Below are 26816 nucleotides of genomic sequence, written 5' to 3'. Positions count from 1 at the left end.
TGGTGAATCTACTGCATCGATTAGTTTGCTTGCAAACGCTTACAAAAGTAATTCTGCTAGACAAAATATTTTTCTACTTTTCTCACCCCTAACGAGTCACCACAGAAGACAATCTTGTGTCTCGTCATCTTGTATTTGAGAGGAAAATGCAGACAGGTAAGAAGGACATTAGAATTCAACTGCAACTAGAACAACCGCACCGTGGATATATGCCTCCACCAACAAGTGAGCAGTCGACATCCATGTCTGTCCAGACTTTGACATTTGAGGCAAATGTGAAGAAATTCCGTCGAGGCGTTACTGAGATATGGCGTTACCGAGCTTGAAAATGGTGTTTGTGAGGTCAGCGACCTTGACCTTTGACCACCAAAATGTAATCTGTTCATCCTTGATTCCAAGTGGACATTTGAGCCAAATGTGCCTAAATTCCATCAAGGTGTTCCTGAGATATTGCGTTAATGAGAAAGAAAACGGCGTTCCGTGAGGTCAGCGACCTTGGAACTTTGACCACTAAAATGTAATCAGTTCATCCTTGAGTCCAAGCGGATGCTTGAGGGAAATTTGATGAAATTCCGTCAAGGCATTCCTGAGATATTGTGTTAACGAGCTTGAAAATGACATTCGTGAGGTCACAGTGACCTTGACCTTTTACCACCAAAATTGAATCGGTTCATCCTTGAGTCCAAGTGGATGCTTGAGGGAAATTTGATGAAATTCCGTCAAGGGGTTCCTGAGATATCGCGTTAAAGAGCTTGAAAATGGCATCCGTGAGGTCACAGTGACCTTGACCTTTGACTACCAAAATCTAATTAGTTCATCCTTGAGTCGAAGTCGACGTTCGAGCCAAATTGGAAGAAATTCCGTCAAGGCGCTCCTCAGATATCGCGTTAACCATAACCGAAACCATAATGCCTCCAGCCTGGCTATCGCCGACGGAGGCATAAAAATACATCACATATTTACTTTGTTGTTGGTCCTTGGGAAAAACATACACATGATAATGATATGGCAAAATATGTGTGGGTTCTCAAAAAATAGTTTATTTACATACCAGTATTTTCTCTCTACACTTTCAATTAAGTCACTGTGCGAGAGCATACTTGATAACAGATTTTAAGTTCTGATAGAAAACAAATTGAGAGCATGAGACATAATGTGCATAAGCACACAGGTGTATCACCTTTTTTTTTTTGCGATTTTTGAGGACTGGATTTCACTTCTGAATCGAGCGTCTGTCATTCATATAAAGGCTAACAAAAAGAACTGGGAAAAGACAAGTGACAGAAAGTAAAACGTGGTTCTTCTGTAATGATCCTGGATTCTAATTGTAAAATTTGCAACTTTAAAAATATCAAAAACTTTTGGATTAAGAAGCTGCCATACATTAACATGTGGTTCAGTATAGCAATGAAAACGGACAACGTATATTACAAGTTAGGACTTATCCCCTTTCTCTTTCTTCTTCTTTTTCTCTTTCTTCTTCTTCTTCTCCTTCTTCTTTTTAGGTGACTTTGTTGTGTCCGTTTTTCCTTTATCGTCCTCGCTGCTCTCGCTGCTTTCATCTTTATCTCCGTGACCCTTGGAAGATTTTCCTTTTCGGTTTGTGTCCTCCGGTTTGATTCGACCATGCTTTCCTAAGGCCTGGTCCTTGTCTGCCTCCTCCTTGACCCTGACATTGGGAGGTGTCACTTTACCAGGCACAGTTATCAGAATCCTCTCCTTCATCATCTCCTCCTTCAAGGAGATGTTCTCCCGCTCGCTCCTGTGGCTTCTGGCGTCGTCGTCGTGTTTGTGATCTCTCTCGTCCCTCTGGTGATCTCGCTGGTTTTTGTCTCCTGCATCTCGACGCTGGTCTCTGTGGTTCTTGTCTCCTGTGTCTCTGTGGTGATCTCTGTGGTTCTTGTCTCCTGTGTCTCTGTGGTAACTGGAATCCCTGGAACCCCTCTGGTCTCTCCTGTCTGCAGGCTGAGTGTTTCTGCTGCTGCTGTGATAGCGGGAGTGTCCTTTGCCGTCTTCGGCGCTCTTGTCCACCGGCACGCGTTTCTGCTAAAGACACGTGAAAACCATCATTTTTGCAGCATGAAGACATTAAAGGGATAGTTAGTATTTTTCTATGTGGGGTTGATCTTGCCGACAGCCGGCGATGTCCCAGTTTGGAGAAATGGAGACCGGCTGCATCAGGAAAGCAGAGCAGTCTGCCGAGTGTGAACAGGGTCAGTGAAAAAGAAAAGAGACAAATGCTTCCATACTGCTCACCTGGAGTAATCCAAGTCTCCACAAGCCCCGAGGTGCCAAGTTGACTTGAAAAGACGTCATTTACACCCCGTTTGTAGCTGAAATATTCACCGTAGCCATGTGCTGCCAGAACTGTTGTGGAGCACCACTTCTTGTTGCACCTGGCTACAGTGACGATTTCAGCTAAAAAAAAAACGGGGCATAAATGACATCTTTTCAAATCAGCCTGGCATCTCAGGGCTTGTGGAGACTTGGATTACGCCAGGTGAGCAGTGTGGAAGCATTTTCTGTGTGTGTGTGTGTGTGTGTGTGTTTTTGCTTGTGACTCTGTTCACACTCAGCAGCAGACAACTCTACTTGCCTGACACGGCCGTCTCCATTTCTCCAAACCCCACATCAAAAAATCCAAACTATCCCTTTAACAGAGAAAACACACAAACGAATGAATACCTGCAAAACTGTTTACAGCTTTCGGATATAGGCTACTACTGATTTTGTGATGATACAAAGCTCCTTGAAAATCGGCAGTGTTCCTTTAATTATTCCTTTAAGCTCCTCCCGGCTCATTCATTTTAAAACTAGGTTGGCCCCTTGTTTTGTGGCACACATTACATTCAGCAAGAGAAAGGCCTGGCCAAGCCAGACCGATAACCAGTGACACTTCTCCGTATAGCCCATTGGGCAGGCTCTGCCGTTTTCCTAGGTAGATGCAGAAGTGATCTTGAAAGCTGTAGTTCCTCGAACGGCCACTTGAGGCAGGGCCCGGGAGTGACGTAGTTCCCCCGTTCACCCCATATTAAAATGCCCACTTTGTAAGCAGCTTTACTCGCCCGTTTGGAGTAAAATACATAGACGATAGAAAATGGGGTGATTGACAGGTCGCCTGTCCAGTGATCGCGCAGCTTGCCGATCATGTACCAATAGCAGGCGGAGTTGCGGCTCTGGGAAAGCCCCCCCATCTCACGTGAGCTGCGTGAGGACCCCCAAGATCTCGACAGACAACACTTTGCTTCGAAACGTGAGTCCAAAAAATAGTGGATGGCTTTGTCCATATTATTTAGGTCAGTGGTTTAGCCTAGCTAATAGCCAACGTGTGTCCTGTGTATGCCCCCATAGGGCATTGCAGTTTGCTGTGTGTTATAACTTATTTGCAAATAGTGTTGCTGTTTCACTCACCACCTAGTGATCAGATTTGGTTTGGTGCATCTTTTATGACTGGAGGCTATAATTAAACTGTGAACGCAGTGTTGTGTTCCACAAGGAGGTAAATGGGTACTTACACTGCTAGCGTCATTGCGGCGATGGGTGGCTGCATGGGTTTCAGCAGAAGTCAAATCTCCAATGAATTCCTCACATTTCTGGCAGTAAAACCCAATCACTGGCGTCATGAAATCGGATCCTGCAAATGTACAAGAAATACACTGAATGCCTACAATGTGTCACATTTAACCCATTGATACCTGATGGAGCATTTGCGTGTATATCCCTCATTTGTGTGTGTATCCCTTTAAGACCGCGAACCGCGTCACGCGGTTCTGCATCAGGTATCAATGGGTTAAGCCTCTAGGCAGGGGGTATTTGATGATGAAGAAAATGAGTAAGACAGGAAGCAGCAGTGTTATGGACACAAATATTGTACCTTCGTCTTTCAGCAAATTCTCCAATTCTTTCATCAAGGTCTCCATCTTACTTAATCTGGTTTGTTTATCTCCTTTTCTACTTCGCTCATCATCACCTGCCTGGGGAATACAAGAGTTTTCACCATTTTTAAAATTTAAACGACTTAAGTCAATCAGCTAAGGAGTAATAGATGATGCAGTTTGGAAAATATTACCTTCTGTTTGTCAGAGGAAATCTGAGTGCCATGTGGATCACTTTTCCCCCGCTTCTCCTTTGTTGCTTTAAGGAAGAAAACATAATAGCATAATACAGCATTCTACATTAAAATGATCTAGCAATACAGACAGTGAAAACATCTACATCAAGTCAGGTGGCATCAGTCTTCAAACCGAATGGCAGCACATCTAGGGTCAGCTGTCTTATAATCTTATCCTTGACAATTGGGAGAGAAGTGCAGAACAGATCCAAAAATCAGCTCGCAACAGCAATCCCTTCCAATTCTGAATAAAATTAGACCACTGAATGCATACCAATACAAAACACAACAGTATGCGAAATAAATATAATTTTAAGTTAAAACATTAACCATGTGTGCACACTGCGAGCAACAGTTATAAGTAGTCCATTCATTTCCCATGGAGCTAAGCAACAGCTGATGGCTGGATAGTCACATGCTTGACGGCCGAGAAAAGCTAGCAGGTTTTTTTGTTTTTTATGTGGCAAATAAATTGTCCAGGTTGCCGTTTTATCAGCTAACATTACAAAGCAACCAACACCTCCAAGCAGCTGCTGGGCACGTGGGAGTACAGTGCACGCGCGCCAGCTCGAGAACATGCTGCCTGCAGTGTCAGTAAGAGTTAAAAGTTACGTAATGTGCCTTTAACTTTTCACACTGATTGGCCATGGGGGGGGGGGGGGGGGGCATGGCTTCTCATAAAAAGGCAAACTTTGTGGAAATGTTTGTCGTCAACTGCTGCCTAGGTCCTTATGCATGCACCATTTAAAACTGTTGGGTCTAAAACTACCGCTCATTAGAAAAATGTGGCAGATTTAGAAGTTCAATTTTAATTAATTCATGTTTAATTTGGTCAACTATCCAATTATGGAAAAGGCTTATCTTGACCAATTCTGGCATAGATGGAGCTACGGGGGGTATAAACTGTATTCTCTGGCACCTTCCACAATCAGTCAGGATAGAGAGATCGATCAAACAAGTCGCTTGCAGTGTGAACACGGGGTTAAGAAATATGTTTTTTTTATACGTTCTTTTTTGAGTCAAGGGTAGACAAGACTCTCACCTTTGATCAATGACTGCAGAGACTCCAGTGCCTGCCGTACGTTTTTGTTGCCCAATGCCGGCAATGCCAAGACTGATGCTGCTGTCTCTGAACATGGAAGTTGTGCAGGAGGCATCTGCTTACCCTCCTGCTCCTGCATCTTTGCCATCATCTTGCCGACGTCTGCTGTGCCCAGATTCAAGCCCATGTTTTTCAGCATGTTCTTGATCCTCTCACACTCGTTGAAGTCAGGGGTCGGGACGTTAGTGGTCAAGCTCGGGGAAGTCATTTGAAGGGACTGCTTCAGAGCCAGGAGATCTCCAAGGCTACCAAACATGGGCTTGCTCTGGGATGTGGAGTGCTCTGGAGTCTGGTAGAATGGTGCGAACGGTGCAGCCGGTGTAGATTTATGCCTTCCTCCGATGGATTCGTTGCCGTAGAGGAATGACTCTTCGTCGTCAAGGTCATCGGCCTTCTGGACAACCACAGGTTCTTCTTGTTTACACGCCTGGAGCCAGGAGAAGTCACTGCCCACTCTGTCATGGGGAAGGAGCATGCTGTCGTTTTCCATCGATGTTGCATTTTCCAGCCGGTCGTGCTCCTGCTCTCCGGGGGCACAGTCCACTTTCTCGGCTTGATTTGAGGCCTACACAGCAGAAGAGATCATCAGAATTACTTAAAAGGTGGATGTAACGGCAGCTACTACCTCATGGATTCGCTCATCTTTTGTTGGCTACTTATTTAATGTTTTAGGGCTTAATATGGTAAAGCCAAGTGTCACTGTACAAGTGTAATGAAGGTCTAAATGACTGTCAGCAGTTACTTTGAAAAATTGGTGGGGGAGGTGGGTGGGTTGTGTGGTGATGACATGAACCACCGACATTACACAACCAATCATGTGAGCCAACAGAAAGAAGGGGGAAATTTGAATCTAATACTGGAGCTTTGAACAGTTTAGTTTAGTGACCGATACGTAAAACATGAAGAATTCCTCAGATTTACACTAAATGTCAGGATTTTGACCTGCATTCATCAACAACACGACTAAATTCCCATATACATTGGTTTTCAGCAGGAAAAAAGTGGGAAAAGTGTTTAGTATTACTTTAATAATTTGTTGCGTCTACCACTAGTCATTTAGCAGCAATGGCCCTACTCAGCTGAAATATGATCCCCACTGTGCAAGAAAAAACTAGAAATAACGCATTGCGGTTGTATGCCTCCAGACTCATACAAGCACAAAATCCTTTGAAGCCCACAGAGCAGTGGTGTGGCCATTCAGCCTTATGGCACTTTATGCAATACTTATGAGTACCTCAACGACATGGCTAATCATTTTCAAGATGGAAAATGGTCCTACCCCCACCCCAAAACCACCAACTTGCCCCCAACCACTCCCTAGCCCCATCCCCCTTCCCTCACCACGGTCCTTCCCACCACCTACACTCCCCTTGAACCCCGACTCTCCGACCTTCCTAGTCCTAGCTATGGCCCATTTTCCCTAGCTTGATGGAACAGGCGTCGTGAGGTCACAGTGACCTTGAACTTTGACCACCAAAATCTCATCAGTTCATCCTTGAGTGTTGAGTTTATGTTTGAGCTAAATTTGAAGAAATTCTGTCAAGGCGTTAACAAGCATGAAACGGGCGGACGTGAGGTTACAGTGATCTTGAACTTTGACCCCCAAAATCTAATCAATTCATCCTTTAGTCAAAGTGGACGTTTGAGGCAAATTTGGAGAAATTCCGCCAAGACGTTAATGAACATCGGACGGACCGGATGGACGTACGGACAACCCGAAACCATGTATACAAAATACAGAATAATTACACAGTCAGTCTACTGGTCAACCAGTCTACGAGTATCTAAACAATAACTAGACACTTAAAATCACACTTATTGTAAATAGCAGTTCATTTGTTTAAACGTACCTCTGTCCTTTTTTTTAGCTTGTATGCATACCTTTGTGTTTTAGAATACAATGAGAGCAACGTAAACCTGAGTCAAATTCCTTGTATGTCTACATACTTGGCCTCGTCAATAAAGCTGATTCTGATTCGGAAACATTTTCAAACAAGAACAAGTACTGACACTCGATGCAGGATCAAACCCAGATCTCAGAACTGAAATGACCCCTGCCACCCACCACCACTACTACAAGACATTCTGAAGGGATGAATAATTTGAAGGAATTACCTGAATAGTAAGGATAGCATCTTTGAGAGTGGGCAACCGGTCTTCCAGGTCTTTGCTGTCCATCACCAGCTTCAGTCCCTGTAACAGACCGCTTCCCGTGGATTTGTTAGCGCTGCCAACAATGTTGCCACTGCAGCTCTGGCCCGGGCTCCGGCTCCTCTTTCTCTTCTGGTCCTTGGTCCGACCCTTTTCACTACTGCTACTTCGACTCCGGGCCCGGCTCTTGGCACGCGCCCTCTTCTTGCTCGGGCTCTTACTGCGTGCCCTGCTTCTGCCCCGCTCCCTGCTTTTACTTCTCGCCCTGCTTTTGCTTCTCGCCCTGCTTTTCCCTCGCTCCCTGCTTCTCGCCCGACTCTTCCCACGACTGCGGCTTGAACCGCGGGTTTTGCTCCTCGCTCGGCTGCGTCCTCGGCTCGTGCTCCGCGCGCGGCTCTTGGCTCGACTCTTAGCGCGGCTCCTGGCGCGACTTCGGCTACGGCTACGGCTTTTGCTCCTGGGCACGTGCTTCTGGAACTCGGGGTCCGATTTCACCGCAGCCTTCAGGGCATTTGCCGAGTTAAACGCATCAGCCAGGTTGTAAGCCATGTTCCCTTTGAGGTAATCTGGGAGAGGCTTGTTGGCTGCAAGACATCTCAGGAATTCTTCGCCAGCCCTTTCACTGTTAAATTGACAAAAGGTTTCAAAATATTGAGAACTACCCTCAAAGCAAAAAAAAAAACGAACAAAAACACATTCATTCGTCTGAGTGCACCAGGCTAGTTCATCAATAACACAGAACATTTAATTAGTCTGTGTGAAATATATTTAGCAAGTTAGCTGAATATCAACAGGTTTTTGTTTCAAGAGCACCCATCCATAAATGCTGTGTACCAAGCAATCCATGTTAAAAAAAAATGCCAATGGTTTGCTGCAACAAGATTCAACACTCATTCACACATACACTACACACCTGCAGTCTGCTGGATGATGTTCCACAGGAATGGGACTCCAGTGCGGGATCTGCCTCTGTGTGTCTGCAGGAGGGATGATCTGTTGGCTGCCCACTGAAATCCCTGTACTACGGTCTATGGAGAAGCTGCTACAGTGGGGCTGAGAGTATTAAGAATTCATGTTACAGTGCTGTACACAAAACAGAACTGTAATAGCATATTTCTGGCAAATTCTACTGTCTTTGTGTGGAAAATTAACTGTGCAATATCTGTATATAAGCCTTTGTTTACATTGTTTACTTTTTCACGTTGATCGGCATCTATCCGTGCAATATCTGGAAACATATCTGTATAAGCCTTTGTTTACAATCCTGTGTGGCTTACTTACACATTTACTGTACATGTACATTCTTTCTATAGGTATTTAAAACCGACACTTTATACCACACTTATTGTATATAGTAGTTACTGTAAATGTTGCTAATGTCTAAATGTACCCTTTTGCCCTGCCTGTTTTTAACTTGTGCATACCTTTCTTTCTTTTTTTTGTCTGCGAGTACTATGAGACCAAAGCAAAAAGCAAACCTTGTATGTGTGCACTGCATACTTGGCCGATAAAGCTGATTCTGTTGTACATTAGAGAGGCACTTCTATGGAGCTTACTTATTTCAAATTTGGAAATGAAAGAGACGTACCGGACCGAATGTACAAAGGCGGGTTGTGGTGTTTAAATTAACATTCAAATTACATGTACACAAATTGTGCAGGGCTTGACATTAACTCCCCCTCCCCCACACTTGTCCAAGCAGAAAGGTCACTTCTCCAGGTTAAAATTACTTATTTTACAATGATTTACTTTTTTCATTTTGTTTGTGAAGACGGTTTTTCTGACAGTAGGAAACAGATGAACACTCCGTTCTTCTGATTTGGCGTCATGTTTCACAAAGCAGAATAAAATAAAAATAAACGCTGAAATTGGTCGCCAAATATACATGTGTGTCCGTTAATATACCTGGGCGGTCCACCCAAGTAAAGTCTGCGTGGGAAACACAGGTCTTTTAACTTGTCTGGTGGAGGAGTAGGTAAATTTATCTTCCACTTGTCCTACAAAAAAAAAATCCACTTGTCTCGAACTGGCCTTAATGTCGAGCCCTGTCGTGATTCGCACAATACCTTTTTTCCAAATGGTTAGATAGTAGCTGCAAACACTGAAAGCTTTACGTTTACACCACCACCACATCACACCTGTCCTCCACTCTCTCCACTGGCTCCCCTCCCCCAAACAACACATCACCTTCAAACTACTCCTAGTCACTTTCAAAGCCCTCCACAACCCCCCCTACCTGACTGACCAGAATCTGGCCCATTTATATGATGGACTTAGATGCTCATGTTAATGAATGTGCATTGTCTCTTTTTTTAAATACACATTACTATTATTACCCCAAAACTTTATAAATGCCCCAATTTGCCCCAATCTAGATTTCCTACACTGTCCACACCATACTTATAGTATAGGGTGTGACTGAGGTTTCAGTGCCGAATGATCCTGCACTCAAAGGAGTATCTAAGTAATCAAAGTAAATCTTATCAAAGTCAATCCAAAATGCTGGATAATCCATGTCCATATTTTTATTGTGCACACAATTTCATAAATTATGTTAACAAATTACCTCGCACCCACAAGTTCATAAAATGGGCACACGTATTAAAACAAGAGTTTGTGATGTAAGAGTTTCAATTTCAAGAACATCACAGATCAAGTTGAATTTAATTTCCCATCATGCACCTAACAAATCCATCTCTTCCTCTCCTTGACATCATTGTTCACATAATTGTCGCAATCACATATAAAACACGTTAAGTTATTCTATTCTCGTCATCAATAACATTAGTTATTCCTTGCCTATCTATCCACTCAATGCAACTCGGATGAATGTTTTCATGTCGCAGTGTACCACTCGTTCCCGGGCGGGTTGCACATGGCTAATGCTAGCCGCGAATCGGGAGCTACCTTCAGCTTCGTATATTACTGTGGACAATTTGTTCATGTTTTGTTTTGAATTCAATTGCTAGACTATTTGAAATTGCAGCAACCCGCTTCTTACTAACTGGATGGAGGTCTGATTTTGTCTATTAACTAGCTGTCTGTGGTTCACACACTGGTCTATGGATAGTGTTAGCTCTGTTATGCTAGCATTATGCTAGCTAGCTAACCCTGGTCGAAATATAAGTGTAGCTAGTGTTAGGTACGTACATTGGTGAAATGGCCCCTCGTTGGCGTATTGTGGAGGAAATGGTTGCGCTGCCCTAAAGCAGAATATTGCCCACAAGGTCCAGGAGGCAAATGTGCTGGAGGTGGGACACCGGACTGCGGACCAAAGGGCCCTCTGAGCGGGGGACCAGGTCCGTGGCGTGGAGGGCCGAATGGAGGCCGGCCTGGTTGAAGTTCACCTGGGTTTGGAAAACCGCGATACATTTTCGTGTTCAAGAGAGCATGCTAACTCAAACAACGTGGAGTAAGAGGGGAAATCTCTTCACAAAATAACCGTGTTGATCACGTCTGTGGTGCAAGACCGTTGTAGAGACACCGGAAATAATGTTACGCTTGACTCCGAAAGTCTATGCTACAATGGATCGGCCGAAGGGACAGGAGGAGTGACGATTTCTCGCCGAGAAGAGCCTGGTGACGCGAGGTTAGTGATGATTGGTTGGGTGTAGGCATGGGGAGTGTTGATTGGTTGGGGTTAGGGTCAGAGGCGGGCTTGGGTCTCTCCGGTCCATCCATTCCAGCATCAACCCCATCAGAAAACCTTCTTCTTCTTTGGGCTTAATGGTAGCTTGCATCCGTAGTGTTCCACTACTGCCATCTTGTGTCTACAGTGTCCCCGGCTTTTCAGATTTTTGGCTAGGCAAAGCCAGCGTTCAAGCGGGTATCGAACCGAAGATCTCACGCACACAGGCATCCATCCACCATATCCAGTCGGCGTTACAATTTACACACAAATTAATTAAAATAGTAAATATGAAACCAAGCTTCCTTAAACTGAAAATCCCTGGTCTGGAATTATTTGACTAGATACTCAAATGCTCAATACTCATTTTACTAAACATTAACTTGTATTTTTATTACGTTTTTAGATTACACCAATGAATAAGAAAATGTCAAGTGTTCTCATTTCAAAGTTTATTGCTCATCTCATTCATACATCCAAGCAGTCTTTCCAACATCCATATTTGCATGTAGCCTACACATTTTTCCATGAGCAGTAATAGGTGGCCTCTTTTAAATAAGTAACAAAGGAGATCCCAGTCAAACAAACTCAAACAAAATCCAGACTGGAAACTTGAACCTTTTCAAGTATTCATCAAATTCAATAAAACTATAAGATGGACTTCAAGAATCCCACATGAAATGATGTGTACTTCGAACGTCAGATACAGTAGGTGCATGTGCACTGAAGTCTCTGGACTCTTTCCTCTTTCAAATAATCTCCAAGATAAGGCTAATTTAGTGTCAAAAAATGGGGTCACCACAGCAGAGTCCAACTAATCATCAAACAGTCTGTGGCAGACCACCGTTGGCTTGAATGTTCATATGTTGAGGAAGCGGAGCAAAACATGCATAACAACACTCAAGTATGTAAGAGCAAATACACCACATGATTAGAACCGTCTTCTGCAGTATAGCCATAAAAGGCTATAGTGAGTGTAACAGTTCCACTTTCAAACCTTTGGGGGGATATTAATTATGCTCTATATTCATGTTTATGTAAGGCATTTCCAAATCGTTCACATCTGAAATGTAGTGTGAACTCTGCTGTGATGCCCCACACCTGTGTCTTCAACTAGTGTAATGTCTGCCTTGACTGAAGCCTGCTTGGTTGTAAGGCTGCCCGCCATGTTGGAAGTACTGTTCAAACTGTCCTCCTTGGTTAAAACTCTGGCCCCCTCTCCCTCCCCAGCCTCCCCCTTGTCCTCCTCCTCCTCCCCCTTGTCCTCCTGCTCCTCCTCCTCCTCCTCGACCTCCTCTTCCCCTGCCCCCCCGACCCCCACGCCCACCACCCCTCTCTTGATCCCCACGCCCACCGCCCCTCTCTTGATGCCGACCGCCGTCTTGGTGGTAGTTGTCATGGTAACCACCCCCTCCTCCTCCTCCTGGTTGCCCTTCTCCAGAGTAGCCGGGGTCTGGCTGGAAACCTCCTTGGTAGTTCCCTCCTCCGTAACCTCCTCTCCCTGCTCCTCCATCTTGATAGTGACCCTGGTTGTTGTAGCCACCTCTCCCTCCTCCACCCCCATCTGACCAGCCTCCCTGCACCTTTGCCCCCCTGCCACCTCCTCCTCCTCCTCCTCTACCTCCCCTATCTCCATAACCACTTCCTCCTCCTCCTCCTCCTCCTCCTCCTCCTCCTCCTCCTCCTCCACCTCCTCCTCTCTCGTAGCTTCCTCGGCCACCTTGGGAGTACTGATCGTAGCCCCCTCTGCTGCCGCCCCCGCCACGCCCGCCATAGTTTCCTCCTCCTCCTTGGGGAGCATCCTGACGCTTCTGCCAGGAGGGCATCTCTGGAGGAGGAGGCTCAATCTCGCAGGGCCGGCCTCCTCTGTCTGGCACCCGACCCATCAGGACCTGAGAAGAAGAGAAATATTGAACTTGGCCAGCCCAAAGTGGAGCCCACAGGCCAAACAAATTTGGCCCTCGTTTTTGTCAATTTCATCCATTTGAGATAAAGTTTCTCTGTCTCAGTTTCACTAAGCACATTAATAAGGAGGGGTCATAAGAGTTGGGAATGGGATCAATGTAGTGTTTTGTAATTTGGCTGTTTGTTCACATAGAACATGACCAAACGTATGCAGACGACACCCCTTCTAATACTGGATTACGACTACGAAAACTTTATTGTCCACAAGTGGAAATTCGTCTTTGGTTCCACCACTGCATTTGGCTATTTCAGGCATTACTGACAGATAGCACACAGCCATGCAATGTCCACAACATTGGCAGTAGAATGCTCCATACTCTTACTGAAGAGCTCAGTGACATTCAGCGTGGCACAGTCATCGGATGCCACCTTTCTAACAAGTCACTTCATCAAATTTCTGCCCTGCTAGTGTAGCGCCGGTCAACTGTACAGTAAGAAACGCCTCGGGTGTCAAGCGGTCAGTCACACAGGCTAACAGCACGGGACCGCCGAGTGCTTAAGTGTAGTGCGTACTGCGTACAAATCATATGTCCTCAGTCGCAACACAGTACACACTACTGAATTCCAAACTGCCTCTGGAGGAACATCAGCAGTAGAACAGTTTGTTGGAAGCTTCATTAACTGGGTTTCCATGGCCAAGCAGCCGCTGGAGTGTTCAAGCTTGGTGCTATTGGACTAGTCTGGAGCAGTGGAAACTCTGGAGTGATGAATCACGCTTCAACATCTGGCAGTCAGATGGACAAATGTGGGTTTGGTGGATGTGAGGAGAATGCTACCTGCCTGAACGCATAATATCAACTGTAAATGTTGGTGGGAGAGGAATATTGGCCTGTTTTTCAAAATGCTTACGTTTCCTCTGTGGGGTTTCCAGGACTTGGGGGTGCCTGTGAACAGTCTGCTGGCTTTGAAGGTAGCAGTGATTCTACATTTAATTATGCGTTTTGCCATAATTCTACTTTAGCCCTTGTAAATGACAGCACACACCAAAATGGCCAAACACACTAGACCGACGACCGTGCACTGAAGAGTCTACCACGAGAAGATGGACTTGTTCACATTCCTAACACATTTGCAAACAGGGATAGAAGAAGAACTAGAACGACCGCAACGCGGACTTATGCCTCCGCCATTAGTTCATTCTACAGTCCAAATCGCCATTTGACGCAAATTGGAAGAAATTCCGTCAAGGCGCTCCTGAGATGTTGCGTTACAGAGCTTGAAAATTGGGTGTGTGAGGTCACAGTGACCTTGAACTTTGACCACCAAAATGTCCTCGAGTCCAAGTGGACGTTTGAGGCAAATTCGAAGAAATTCCATCAAGACATTCCTGAGATATCGCGTTAACAAGCTTGAAGATGGCATTCGAGAGGTCACAGTGACCTTGACCTTTGACCTTTGATAACCAAAATGTAATCAGTTCATCCTTGCGTCCAAGTCGATGTTTGAGCCTAATCAGAAGAAATTCTATCAAGCCGTTCTTGAGATATTGCGTTAACGAACTTGGGAATGGCGTTCATGAGGTCATAGTGACCTTGAAGTTTGACCACCAAAATGTAATCAGTTCATCCTTGAGTCCAAGTCGATGTTTGAGACAAATTTGATGAAATTCCGTCAAGGCATTCCTGAGATATCGCGTTAACAAGCTTGAAAATGGCGTTTGAGAGGTCACAGTGACCTTGACCTTTGACCACCAAAATCTAATCAGTTCATCCTTGAGTGCAAGTCGATGTTTGAGGCAAATTTGATGAAATTCCATCAAGGCATTCCTCAGATATCGCGTTAACAAGCTTGAAAATGGCGTTCGAGAGGTCACAGTGACCTTGACCTTTGACCACCAAAATCTTAGCGTTTAGCTCATGGCTGGTGCTTGTGTACTAGATCCCATCTGACCCAGGACGGGAGTTAACGTTATAAAACACATTTCCTGGCAGTTGGACAACCTGGTAAGTTCTGAAAATATGTGTATATTATTGTGTTATTACAGCTATCGTTATCGGTTGTTAAGTTAGTAATATTAAGCCGATAAATAACGAAAAACAGCCGACTAGCGAAAGCCGCTAACGCTATTGCTATGTTAAAAACGCTGGAGTAATTTATAAAACACGCATATTTTCGGAACTTACTTCAGTCCCCAACCAACGTTAATTCCTTGTGCACCTTTCTCAAAACAATGTTATTTTTATTGCGCTCCATTGATATGTCTGGTAGCCAGCACAGCCACCTCGTACCCATGCTAAGAGCCTGTCCCGGCCCACACACCCAGCAGAGCCACCCAGACCTCCAGGCAGCGTTACATAAAAGCACAAAGCAGCACTGTGTCCTGTCTATGTCAAACTAACGCTAGTTCTATAATGTGAAGAGCCTGTCCAGCCAATGACAGCTTGCGACTGGCTGCCACAGCTGTCAATCATCCATTTTTATCCCTTTTTATATGTCAAATAACTACTTAAAAACAAACTGATCAGAAAAATGACCACTTGCACAGGCATTAGCATGATAATAACCATCTAAAATGATACAAACCACCTTTGGAAAAAAATTATCTGACGTATACTGTGATTATTTCGGTTGTGATTTTCCCCTCCACTAACACGGGGAGGCGGGCCTTGTGACCTAATACTGGATTCAACCGCCAGAGCGGCGATCTAACATGCAGCGGCTTCACTGAACGGGACCAGGGCTGCAGGCTTGGGTACGGACGGACAACCCGGATCCGTAATGCCTCCGGCCTGGCTATCGCCGGCGGAGGCATAACAAGTCATGGAACTGACCTTGTTGATAGCACAAGCAGTTTTCTCTCGTATCCTGCCGCTGCTTGTGCGCAGGATTTTGGAGAGGTCTTCTCGGGCAGCGAAAAGGTGAGCAACAGTGACTTTGCTGGTCGTGCTGAGGGTGGCACGCAGAGGGGGGTAAACTTTGTTCATCTTCCCAGCATGTGTCTGTGAAACAGACAATCAAATAGCATTTATCAGCCTTTGGAAGTCAATATGGGTATACGGTACACTAAGTATTTTATTCCATGTTTTACAAAAATGTATGCTAGCAGTCAATTGACTGTACTGTTAACGGTAAGAATTAGGCAACCAGAATTTAATCTTTCCACGTACCTTCGCTCTCTCAGACCAACCAAAGGACTGAACTGTCACATCTAGACGTTTCAACAGCATTTTTCTTCTCACTTCATACTCATTTACAAGTGCTTGGTTGATAGCTTCAATTTTTTCCTGGGGAAATAAGAAAACAAGGGCAAAACATTTATGCAATATTCCTTTCTTTTAAAATATACTCAATATGGGGGGGGGGGGGGGGGGGGGGGGATCCCATACGCATTACTCTATATCCTTAAAGCATGGTCTCTTAAACAGGTTGCTGTCCAGTGATATGTTCTTGATGTTGGATTACAAAGCAAGACACAAAAGATTTCAATGACCTAAGCTGAACATTGAGAACGTCTGCCTTTAAAGTCGAACTGAACCCGTTCGTTTGAGTCCGTTTCAGACTGAAAACATAATTTGTCTGAGATGACAGGTTGAGAGGCGGGTCATAGTATCATGTCGATGATTTTATTTGACAATTCTGGGGACTGGATTGGGTTTTGGCCAATCCTGGCGTGTTCCGCCTCCAAATCGAGTGGGGTTCAGCGTGTTGTGGCACTCTCCTCGGGAAGAGCCTGCTGATGCGAGGTTAGTGGCTGAGTGGAGCTCAGCCAGCTGCCTTCGTGTTGCCGAGCGGAGAGTGCAGCCCGTCGGCCTGGACTCTCCGAGGTGCAACCCCTGACAACCACGCTCTCGGACGCGCGCACCATTATCGCTATAAATGTAAATAATATTCCTGGAATGCGAGTTTTAACGAGCCAGTTACCTTTCTTTGCATTCTTAGACATTACCGTTTGATTTAGTTTGCATAATTGGTCAAGTTAGTAGTTAGTTTATGGGCTAGAAATTCTGCCAGATGACAGGCACAAGGCGCCATTTTCCCCTTCATTTGGAAGAGAAAATTATCCTGAAATGAAGATTTGATTGACAGCTGCCATGTCGTGATATGAGTGGTTGAAATGGGGTAGAAATTTGATAGTACTAGGTGACGTCAGCAAACTGTACATTACTGTTATGAATGAAATCTTGAAAAATGAACTTTTAATGTGAAAAAGTGTGAAAAACTAAAGAAATTAGATTTGTGTGATGTTTCACGTTTGCACCTATTTTATACATTATTAAATAGGTGCAGTGCATACCCAGGTATTTGAACTAAAAGAAAATAAGTCATTTTTGGGTTCAGCTCGACTTTAAGAGTATTTACCCAGTGCACAGGTCCAAGGGTCTTCTTCATAAGAGGTTGTCCTACATGGGTTGCTGGAACTCTGGTCATGGCTTCTTTCAGCTAAGAACAAAGAACAATGTGCAGCGTTGTGTAGCATAGACAGGAGGACGACACATGGGCGGAGGTTTGGTTGGAACATTGGAAGGGACAGATTAAAGAAGAATTCATTTTTCCCCCCAACTTATTTCCAGCTTTATGATTTTTAACTCGCCTGTAAATGTATTTTTTATATAGACATGGCAGAGGTGGACGACACCAACTGGTTGCTATCTGGCATTTAATACAATGATCTAACCCTACTAGATAGTGTTTTGTGTCTGTGTGACAGGACTAACTCACCTTCTTCTCAATGCCACTGAAGAACTGGAACATGGTGATGTTGGCAGGGGGCTTGGACATGCCCAAGGCCACGCAGATGCCCTTCAGCTCCAGGAAGACCGGGCTGCCCCCTGACTCCTGGGCCTTCTTCTGAGGCTTGTTCACCAGGAGCATCCTGGACGCCTCCAGCTCAGACACCAGGAAGGCTGAGGTATAAAAAAAATAAGAAGTTAAATGACGATGCCCCTTTAAGCTGACAAAAATACCTTTCTGATGATTACAGCTAATCAAAGTTGTGAAAGTCTAAATAGACAGTGAAGAAAAAGGACACCAAGAAAGAACAGAAAAGAGACAACTGTGTTTAGTAAAGACAGAACACATTGTACTACCAACACTGCTCCCTAATAATCTAAGAGGGGACATGCAACACAAAGAAACTGGTGATTACATGGTGTTAACAATAATATTTATAAAGACTTGTTTAGACTTTTTAAGCACCTGCAGTTACCTTAGCACACTTTAAGCATTGTTACATATTAGGGCTGGGCAATCTACAGTATGATATTATATGAGACTAGATATCATCTTTGATTTTGGATATCGTAAATATGGCACAAGTGTTCTTTTCCTGGTTTTAAAGGCTGCATTACAGTAAAGTAATGTTTTACTGAACTTACCTCACTCTAGCTGTTCTATTATTTGCCTTTACCCACTTAGTCATTATATCCACATTACTGATCGTTATTTATCAATAATATCATTGTGTAAATATTTTGTGAAAGCACCAATCATCCCTACATTATTTTCGCAATATCGATAGAGGTATTTGGTCAAAGATATTGTGATATTTGATTTGTCCATATTGCCCAGCCCTATCTTGTTGTTAAAGTGCTTGCGACATCTCACATGTGGCTTTGACTTAGAACTGAACATTTAGCCCACTACTTGGTAGAAAATACATAGATACTGAATGTATGGTGTATCGCCATAAAAATACTGAGATATGATTTTTGGCCCATATCGCCCAGCCCTGTTACACATCAATATGCAGTTACATATAGTTAGTCAGAACAGCACTAAAGTTAAATAAATGCCATGTCATTTAAAATGGAATGTGTAGTCAAGTCTCACTTGTGTACAGGAGGAGACTGGTCAAGTTCACATGAAATATGATACAAAATAATGTCACTGTTTTTAAACTAGTCGGGACTACTTACTTTCCCTGTTTCCATAGGAAGGGAAGTAGTGGGTGATGGGAGGACTGTACAGCTAAAGATTCCTGCGCAGTGGATGGATACGTGGTTGTTCAGGTGAAATGGTTTCAAAAATAACCCTGGCTACATCAGCTATACTTAATGATACCAGTAGCATAGAATCTACCATCACTCAACATGGTGCATGCTAAAGTGTTAGCATAGATAGAGCATTGGAGTCGTCGGGACCACGTGGATGATTTTGGTGTCTATGCCCTCATCACTTTATGCAGACCAATGGGACAATCTACCAAACATTTGGTGTGTTCCTGTCAAGAGAGACTGTGCAAAGTGCTGTTGTCGTACTGATCAGCAGCAGGCAGTTGGTCTTGTTGAGGAGCCTCTGGGTGACATCTCCGCTGGTGAGGACAGAGTAAGGACAGGCCAGCTCCGTCAGCAGACCACTGATCTCTAGCTGGAAGCCCTCCGCCTCACTTGGACCTGGGATGGGTGGATGGACACACACACACACACACACACACACACACACACACACACACACACACACACACACACACACACACACACACACACACAATAGAAACCTTATTAGCCTTAGCTGCTAACTTAAACTCTTTTATAACCTCTGTCTCTCTTATCTCTATTATACGTCAGCTGAAAGTACGCAGCATCTATAGTCTTCAATCTTCAGATAACAAGATTAGAAAACAGCACGCACAGGACAGGACTATGGCCAATACACAAGACTTCACGTGTATGGGAGCACACAATTTGCAACGACTAAATTGGGAGAAGATAGAGAAATGCATGCTTCTTACAGTTGGTGGCATGGACATTCTCCTCCAGCTTGCAGTAGAGTCTAAGCTCTGAAACAACCCAGGCACAAAGCTTGGTGTATTCAGGTGAAGCTGCTCCTCCACTTGCAGCAGACTCCAAAGCCCCATCCTCCAAAAGAGGGCCTTGGTACCTACAGTAGAATGAAACGTACATTTAAAAAAAAAAATCCTATAGACCAGTATTGTCTGGCTTATCCGGCCTGACCCAATTCCTTTGCTTCCTTTATCAGTACAGCATGACAGTGATGAATAAGCAATGATTTCATTCTAAGTGTTAACGTTATATTACTCCACCTGCCAGGCTTGACATTTAAGGTCTTTGACGTCACTAAAGCTTGTCATATTCACTCATACGAATGATTCGTACAACAACCAACATTCAAGAATAGCCCTGATAAGTTTCGTTTTAGTTAACGCTGGTCGCACTCCACTGTGTATTTTGGGGGAGGAGGGCTGTGAGAAGAACAGGCGTAACGATTCTAAAAATCTAGATTGTATTTAAATTGGAGATGCTTCGTGTATCGGGTGGATGCCGAAGTGAACACTCCAAGATCCTAGGTCTGAAGATATATTCTACAAGGAATGCACGTTTGCAGATAAACAAGAAAACTTTAAATTGTCACATTGTTCAATGGAGTTTAATAACATGACATCCTCTCCATGCAAGAGAGAACGGGTCTGGGCTGCCCTCACATCAATCATGACGTTTATGCTGACTGTTAATTTTGGACATGTCCACCGTGACACATGCAAAGCTATTCATATATCTATGTCCCCACTATAGTAAGCAAATAATTGACCACATAAACTCATCTCTCTAATATTGGGCTGCAACAGCTAACTAGTTAGCTTACCAACTGGTTTAGCTAAAGCAAGCTAATTCATAGCGTTAGCTAGCTAACGTTACAGTAGAGATAAGCAAGGTTTGCTAGCTGAATTCCAGTTTTTCACACGGTCGATTGACAGACAGGCAAATGTGCGCGTCGACTTACCCTAGATCTTCAAGGGAGACAAGAATGTCATTCTCCATTCCAATAGCGGCTATTTAACTTGTCAAACCCTGTGATATGAAACTGTTTTCAGTCCAGGTTTTCACTTCAGCCAGCTCAGCTCCTGCACGGCCAGTGCAGTGTGAGTGCACGGCTGGCACACTGGGGTCCTCATATTTTGTGGGGCTGGCCGCAATAATGCCTACCCAAATTCACCAAACGTCACCGAGCCAGGTCCTCAGGTGAGAGATCGATTATTATATTATTATTGTTGTGCTTGCTGCTAGGTAAGCACAATCTTGTAATCGCTCATACTTCTTTATTTAGGCTATTATTTCTTTATTATTATTTTTCTTCTGGGCAAAAGTTGTGTTCCCCATTTCTTCTACAGTTTTCACACTACAGACTTGAGACATCAAAACGTGCGGCTCATTGATGACACGTGCTCAGACTTTGCTAAGAGTTTCATTGCTCGGTTTTCGCGATATTCGTGATAACCGTGATAACATGCGATTTTTTTAATTGTTGAATATATATATTTTTTTTTAACCGCAGATTAGTCAGTGAGGCAATCAACTATAATTCACTGAGAAACTTTTATCACATCACAAAGAGGGGTTGATGGCAACTGAATTGAGAAAACTTCACCTATCCCATAACCCGGTCGACAAGCTCTCTCCATCTCTCTCTGTCCTCTGGGTGCACGCACCTCTCACTACTGTTTCACTGAGTCCACTCTAAATCCTCCCATCTTTTATTTTGTCTCCGCCATTTCCCCGCTGCAAACAGGTTTCTATGGTCCCACCCCCAGTCAACAAAATAACCCGAATGGCATCAAATCACAGATGTTTTTAACAGGTATATGATGTGATGGTGTCCTTATGAGATAGTGATAATATATACAGTCAATATGAATGAATGAATGAATGAATGAATGAATGAATGAATGAATGAAAAAATTTATTGGTCACCACCACCACCACCAACCATACACTTAGGTCATAACCAAAGGTTAGGGGCAGAAGCAAACGCTTATGTAAAGCCCCCCCTTTTCTTACAATTAAAATAAGAAAATCATCATGTTAGCCTATTCAAATTACACATGGGGAGAATTACAGTATAATTACAGCAAACTATTACAGGGACTGCAAGACGGGAATCTGATTGGTTTGATTGATGTAAGGCCCAGGCATTGCCAGGCCACACCTGTGAATAATTCTGGTGATTAACACCGCCCAAATCACGTTTGCCCCGTGCATAAATGACTTGGCACACTTCCAATCTGCGCTTGCACCCGTTGTGATGAGTTACGCCTCCCCCGCGAGTATTGCATCCCCACCATCTTTTGGGGCTGTTTTAACTTAAAAACAGGGAGGTCACGTCGACCCAAACAATTATATCATTTTTAAACAGTTACATTTATGTATAAATCATTACAATATGCTCCCGTGGGGTGGGGATGCGTTTGGCGGCGGGGGTGCAAAACTTGGCATAACAACACCATGGACACTTGCGCATGGTGGACTGCTATCGTCCTGCAGAGACGATAGTATAAGGCAGGCGCAAACAGGTGCGCAAAGCGCAAAAAGCGGATAGCGCTTGTACCAAGATAGAGCCCCCCGGCTTCTCTAGCTTAGAAAATAACATGGCTGGCAGAGAGGAGTTGGCAATAGAGCTGGCCTCCCTTTTCAGCAACAGGGGGGCCCGAGTGTTAAATTGTCAGAAGTCCCTTGCCACCAAAACATCAGAGCCCTAACATTGGCAGCCCAGTAATAGTGCCTAAACACGGGTAAGGCCAGCCCTACTTTGATCAGACTTGGGGTTTTAAGTGAATTTTCGAAATTCTATGGTTGTTATCATTCCAGATGTAGGACAGAATTATGGAGTCCAGTTCTTAAAAAAAAGCTGGCATAAGAAAGATGGGAAGGTTTTGACACAGATAGAGTAACCTGGGAAGTGAAATCATTTTTACCGAGTTTATACGGCCAATCATGGACAAAAGGAGGATTTTCCAGTTTTCGAAACAAAATCATCAAAAATTCAACTTAAATACTAGTTTAGGATCTCTGGGTATGGTCAAGCCAAGAATATTTATGCTCGTTAATGCGATATCTCATTAACGCCTTGAGGGAATTTCTTCAAATTCAGCTCAAACATCCACTTGGACTCAAGGATGAAGTGAGAGAGTCTCTCTCCTCCCACTCCTCCCTTCGCCTGCTCTCTCCCTCCCCAAATTCTCTTCCCCTTGTCTTTCTCTAATATAAGATTGTTCAATCATGTTATTATTAATGTTAAATGGACTGCCTTTATATAACGCTTTTATCCAAAGCGCTTTACAATGTGCCTACATTCACCCATTCACGCCGAAGGCGGCAAGCTGCCACGCAGGGTGCCGGCACAGCCATTGGGAGCAATTTGGGGTTCAGTGTCTTGCCCAAGGACACTTCAACATGTGGACTGGAGGAGCCGGGTATCGAACCACCGACCTTCTGATTAGTGGACGACCCACTCTACCTCCTGAGCCAAGATTCAAGCCGCCCTATTGTTGTTATTGTTGTGCTCAGCTAGATTTAGCTAGACATATGTAAAGCCCTAGCTCTGAGACATGCTTGTGAATTAGGGCTATACAAATAAACTTGACTTGACTTGACAGAAGAGTCCAGTAGTCAGGAATATCTTTTATTTAATTATTTTCCACAATAATGAATAATGAAAGTAATTCTTAGCACTATAAGTGTATTTATAGACAGGTGGGCCCATTATGGATGTGAAGATCATATAAATTAAGCTGAGGGAGGATTCAATTAGATCAAATCAATTTACAAAATAAATTTACACCAAGTTGATACAGAAGAGACAATGTGCACAACATGTTTCAGTAGTGAAAAATGCCACCAAGAAGACACTATATGTGGTTGATACGCATCTAACACTGGGAAAACATAATTCTAGTGTATGAGAAATGATTAACAACTTTATAAATATGTTATTTAATATATTCTCTAAATACATATTTCTTTAGAAAAATACATTTGATTTCAAATAGCATAACTCAAACAAGGCATAACACAATATCTGTCAGATAATTACATAAATAGATCGGATCATGTCTGTTAAGATCTAATTATATGAAGAATTTAATTTCAAATGCATATATCGTGTAGTGAAAAAGATCTGATTTTTGTTTTTCCTTCCCGCAATCATCCAAATTATTTTATTTTGAAATGAAACTCTTCATGTTGTACTAGTCTTACAAGAAATGTCTGTCCCTTTGTGGAGTAGTCTTGTGCTATACAATGACAATGTCATTTTAACCCCCCCCCCCCCCCCCCCCCCCCCCCCCGCAGTTGGATTTCATGTCTACAGATGACAGCGAAGGTGGCTGATCTTATTGTTTCACAGACAAAATGTTGTTTTACTTTGACCCAACAGCAAAATTCGATACATTGGAAAAATTAAAACATGATTCACATGCAAATGACAAAATAAAAAAACACCAAACCAGGGACTGCTACAAAAAGCTCTCCATAAATTAACAAATATGTATAATCAATTAAAGATAAATGCTAACAGCATGTTTTGCTCAAGTATAGATCAGCTTGTATTGTTGTTGTTATTATTATTATTATTATTAATAACAACAACAATAATAATTGTATTATTATTATTAATAATAATAATAACAATAATAATAAACATAGGGCTGTACAGTGAATTGGAAATCTCATTCACATTTATTGCTTTGAACCAGATAAGCACATAAATCATCACCTAAGGCCCCGTGTCCACCAAAGACCTGTGAAAAAGCACTGGCGCTGTTCTTTCATGATTTCCTGTAGGAAAGCTACGCTTTCAGCACTTACGACCAAAAACAGGTACCTGACCTCTTTTTCGCGCTGACCTCTGTGAGCGCTGAACCTGTTCTGAAGTTGAAACAATTTCAACTTTTCCGAAGCGCACCGCTCATCAATGTCACTTCAGAGTGCTACCAACCAATGAGGATGAAGCTGGGGTGCATCCTGCCGTTTCTAGCTCACGCTGGGTGCGTTTCTAAATCCAGTCTGATGCTCTAGACTAAAATGAGCATTCACCTGACACTGCCAAAGTGCTCAACTTAAACCCCTCAAGTGCTCAAGGGGTTGCTTGGTGGTGCCCTTTAATGCCTCATTCACTGGATGCTGGAATGTCATGTTCTATGTATATAATCTCCAACGTTGCCCCAGTTGGTTGGAATACAGGACGAGTTACACTAACCTGAGTTACACACGTAATATGGAGGAAAGTTAAAGGCCGGCTTTACCGTGGGGAATATGAATATATATTAATTCTTAAAAAATCTTAAATTTCGAATCCGTTGAAATTTTTGAAATTGCTTGTTCACAGCCAGAGAAAAAAATAAATTAAAAAAAAAAAAAAAAAAAAAAAAAAAGGGCCAGGTGACGCGTTTCGACGCGAAACGCGTCACCTGGCCCTTTTTTTTTTTTTTTTTCTCTGGCTGTGAACAAGCAATTTCAAAAATTTCAACGGATTCGAAATTTAAGATTTTTTAAGAATTAATATATATTCATATTCCCCACGGTAAAGCCGGCCTTTAAACGCTGGCTGTGTCAGATTTCCCCTGCCCTCTAGACTCAAACTCCTCTTTGAGCAGGATGCCAATTTATTTTGTTGATTTGCAAATCATTCAAATACTTTTGGAAACGCGTAGCTAGAAATGAGTGTGCGACGTGTGCCATATTTCTAGTTATTATTAATCATAGACAGGTGACCACCTAGCCTACATAACATTGTCACCAAATCATCAGACATTCTTTCTGAATCTATGGTCAATCTGGAGTTGACTATTGTTTTCTACTACTAAGATATTTTACTGTATTAAAAGAAAAATCAAAAATAGCCATTGAATCCAATCAAGTATAGCCCTACAATACAATAAGTTAATAGAGTTGATGCAAAAGCTGGATTTTCCCCACAGGACTGAATAGATTCCGGCGTACCGTAACGGAATATTGAATTGTGAATGAGGCGCAAGGCCTGTTACATAGCAATGTGCTCGTATGCTAACGCACATACCGAACTCTGCTGCTGGGAGATGTACAGATTTACCATTGTTCTACCTTTACCTTAACATAGGCTACATATTTGGGCTGGAATTCCCTAAAATAGTCAGTGCACATTCAAAATTGTAACACCTTTGTTATTTTGTACTTTTTCATAGCAAAGATGTGTTTCTTCAAGTCCTTTTAAAAGAAGATCTCTGATTAAATGTATCTATCACTTGTCTCACAGCTCTTCTCTGATCAATTTCTTTTTGTATCTGTGTGTATGTAGGTGTGTGTATGTAGGTGTGTGTGTGTGTGTGTGTGTGTGTGAGAGAGAGAGAGAGAGAGAGAGTGTGGGGGTTTGAAAGGGGGGGGGGGGACAAGAGAAATGAGGAAGTGAAGCTACATGCTAGTATGAGTGTAACATGACTGTACATAGAAAGAAGCTGTTGTTGTATTCCAGAGACAACAGCTTGTAACTGGCACAATACCCTAACCCAATTATCAGTAGTTAGTGGCTGTTCTCTTGAGTCCACAGAGGCCATTTTGAATGTATTTGCCCATAAATCATCAAATGCATTATCCTTTGATTGCTCTCGTATTCACTTTCATATTGACTGCAACTCATCATGCAAACATCTACACATTCTGCAGCATCTGTCTTCTCTTCTCCATTCATTCCCACTTTGAACATGCGTGCAGCTTTTCTCAGACCGAGCGACCTCGATTTGCACCCCGGCAAGTACATCAACACACCTAAAGCCCTATTATAAAGCCGGCACACATACAATAATTGGCCAGTGAGTGCTAAATCGAACTTACCCTACGTTCTTGTATCATGGTGTACATTTCTGTCGACGGCATTCAACGCATGGATGGTGAGAGTGGCGATAGAAGTGTTGAAAACCTGACTTGGATACATTTCCTGATCAAGAATTATTTTCAGGGCCAATCTCCGAACGTACTCGCATTCTCCATTTCAGAATGGAGTCCTCATCCCCTTCTTCAACAGCAAGCAGAGCAATCATCGCTCATTTTCTCTTCCTTCTCCATTCTTCCATTCTCCATGTTATCCCCTTTTGCTACTTCAGGTTATTTGGCTAACATGACATGGATAGCTTGCAAATTGTTGTCATGTCG

At 43.3% G+C, this 26816-nt stretch overlaps 2 protein-coding genes across 4 annotated transcripts; both read right to left on the bottom strand.

Annotated features, from left to right (window-relative positions):
- Positions 1-1026: 1026 nt before the first annotated feature.
- On the bottom strand, positions 1027-10862 carry LOC310789298 (uncharacterized protein). Of its 3 annotated transcripts, none has more exons than XM_083650908.1 (8): positions 10515-10862; positions 8278-8417; positions 7329-7986; positions 5154-5778; positions 4070-4134; positions 3875-3974; positions 3516-3634; positions 1027-2046 (listed from the first exon to the last, which is right to left on the bottom strand). In XM_083650908.1, the coding sequence occupies exons 1-8, from the start codon at positions 10734-10736 to the stop codon at positions 1435-1437; spliced, it is 2541 nt and encodes an 846-aa protein (XP_083507034.1). In that variant the 5' UTR covers positions 10737-10862; the 3' UTR covers positions 1027-1434. The 3 variants fall into 3 exon arrangements, with proteins under 3 accessions (XP_083507034.1, XP_083507035.1, XP_083507036.1); XM_083650909.1 differs by having other exon boundaries at positions 1027-2043; XM_083650910.1 differs by having other exon boundaries at positions 5277-5778.
- A 616-nt stretch (positions 10863-11478) lies between these two features.
- On the bottom strand, positions 11479-20770 carry fam98a (family with sequence similarity 98 member A). Its single transcript, XM_083650838.1, has 8 exons — positions 20638-20770; positions 19628-19776; positions 19155-19289; positions 17617-17801; positions 17257-17337; positions 16065-16181; positions 15729-15896; positions 11479-12884 (listed from the first exon to the last, which is right to left on the bottom strand). Exons 1-8 carry the CDS (start codon positions 20673-20675, stop codon positions 12102-12104), a joined length of 1656 nt encoding a protein of 551 aa, XP_083506964.1. The 5' UTR covers positions 20676-20770; the 3' UTR covers positions 11479-12101.
- Between the last annotated feature and the right edge of the window lie 6046 nt (positions 20771-26816).

Source organism: Poromitra crassiceps (assembly GCF_964638095.1).
Source record: "Poromitra crassiceps genome assembly, chromosome: 14".
Lineage (NCBI taxonomy): Eukaryota > Metazoa > Chordata > Actinopteri > Beryciformes > Melamphaidae > Poromitra > Poromitra crassiceps.
This window is presented reverse-complemented; position numbering and strand designations above follow the sequence as displayed.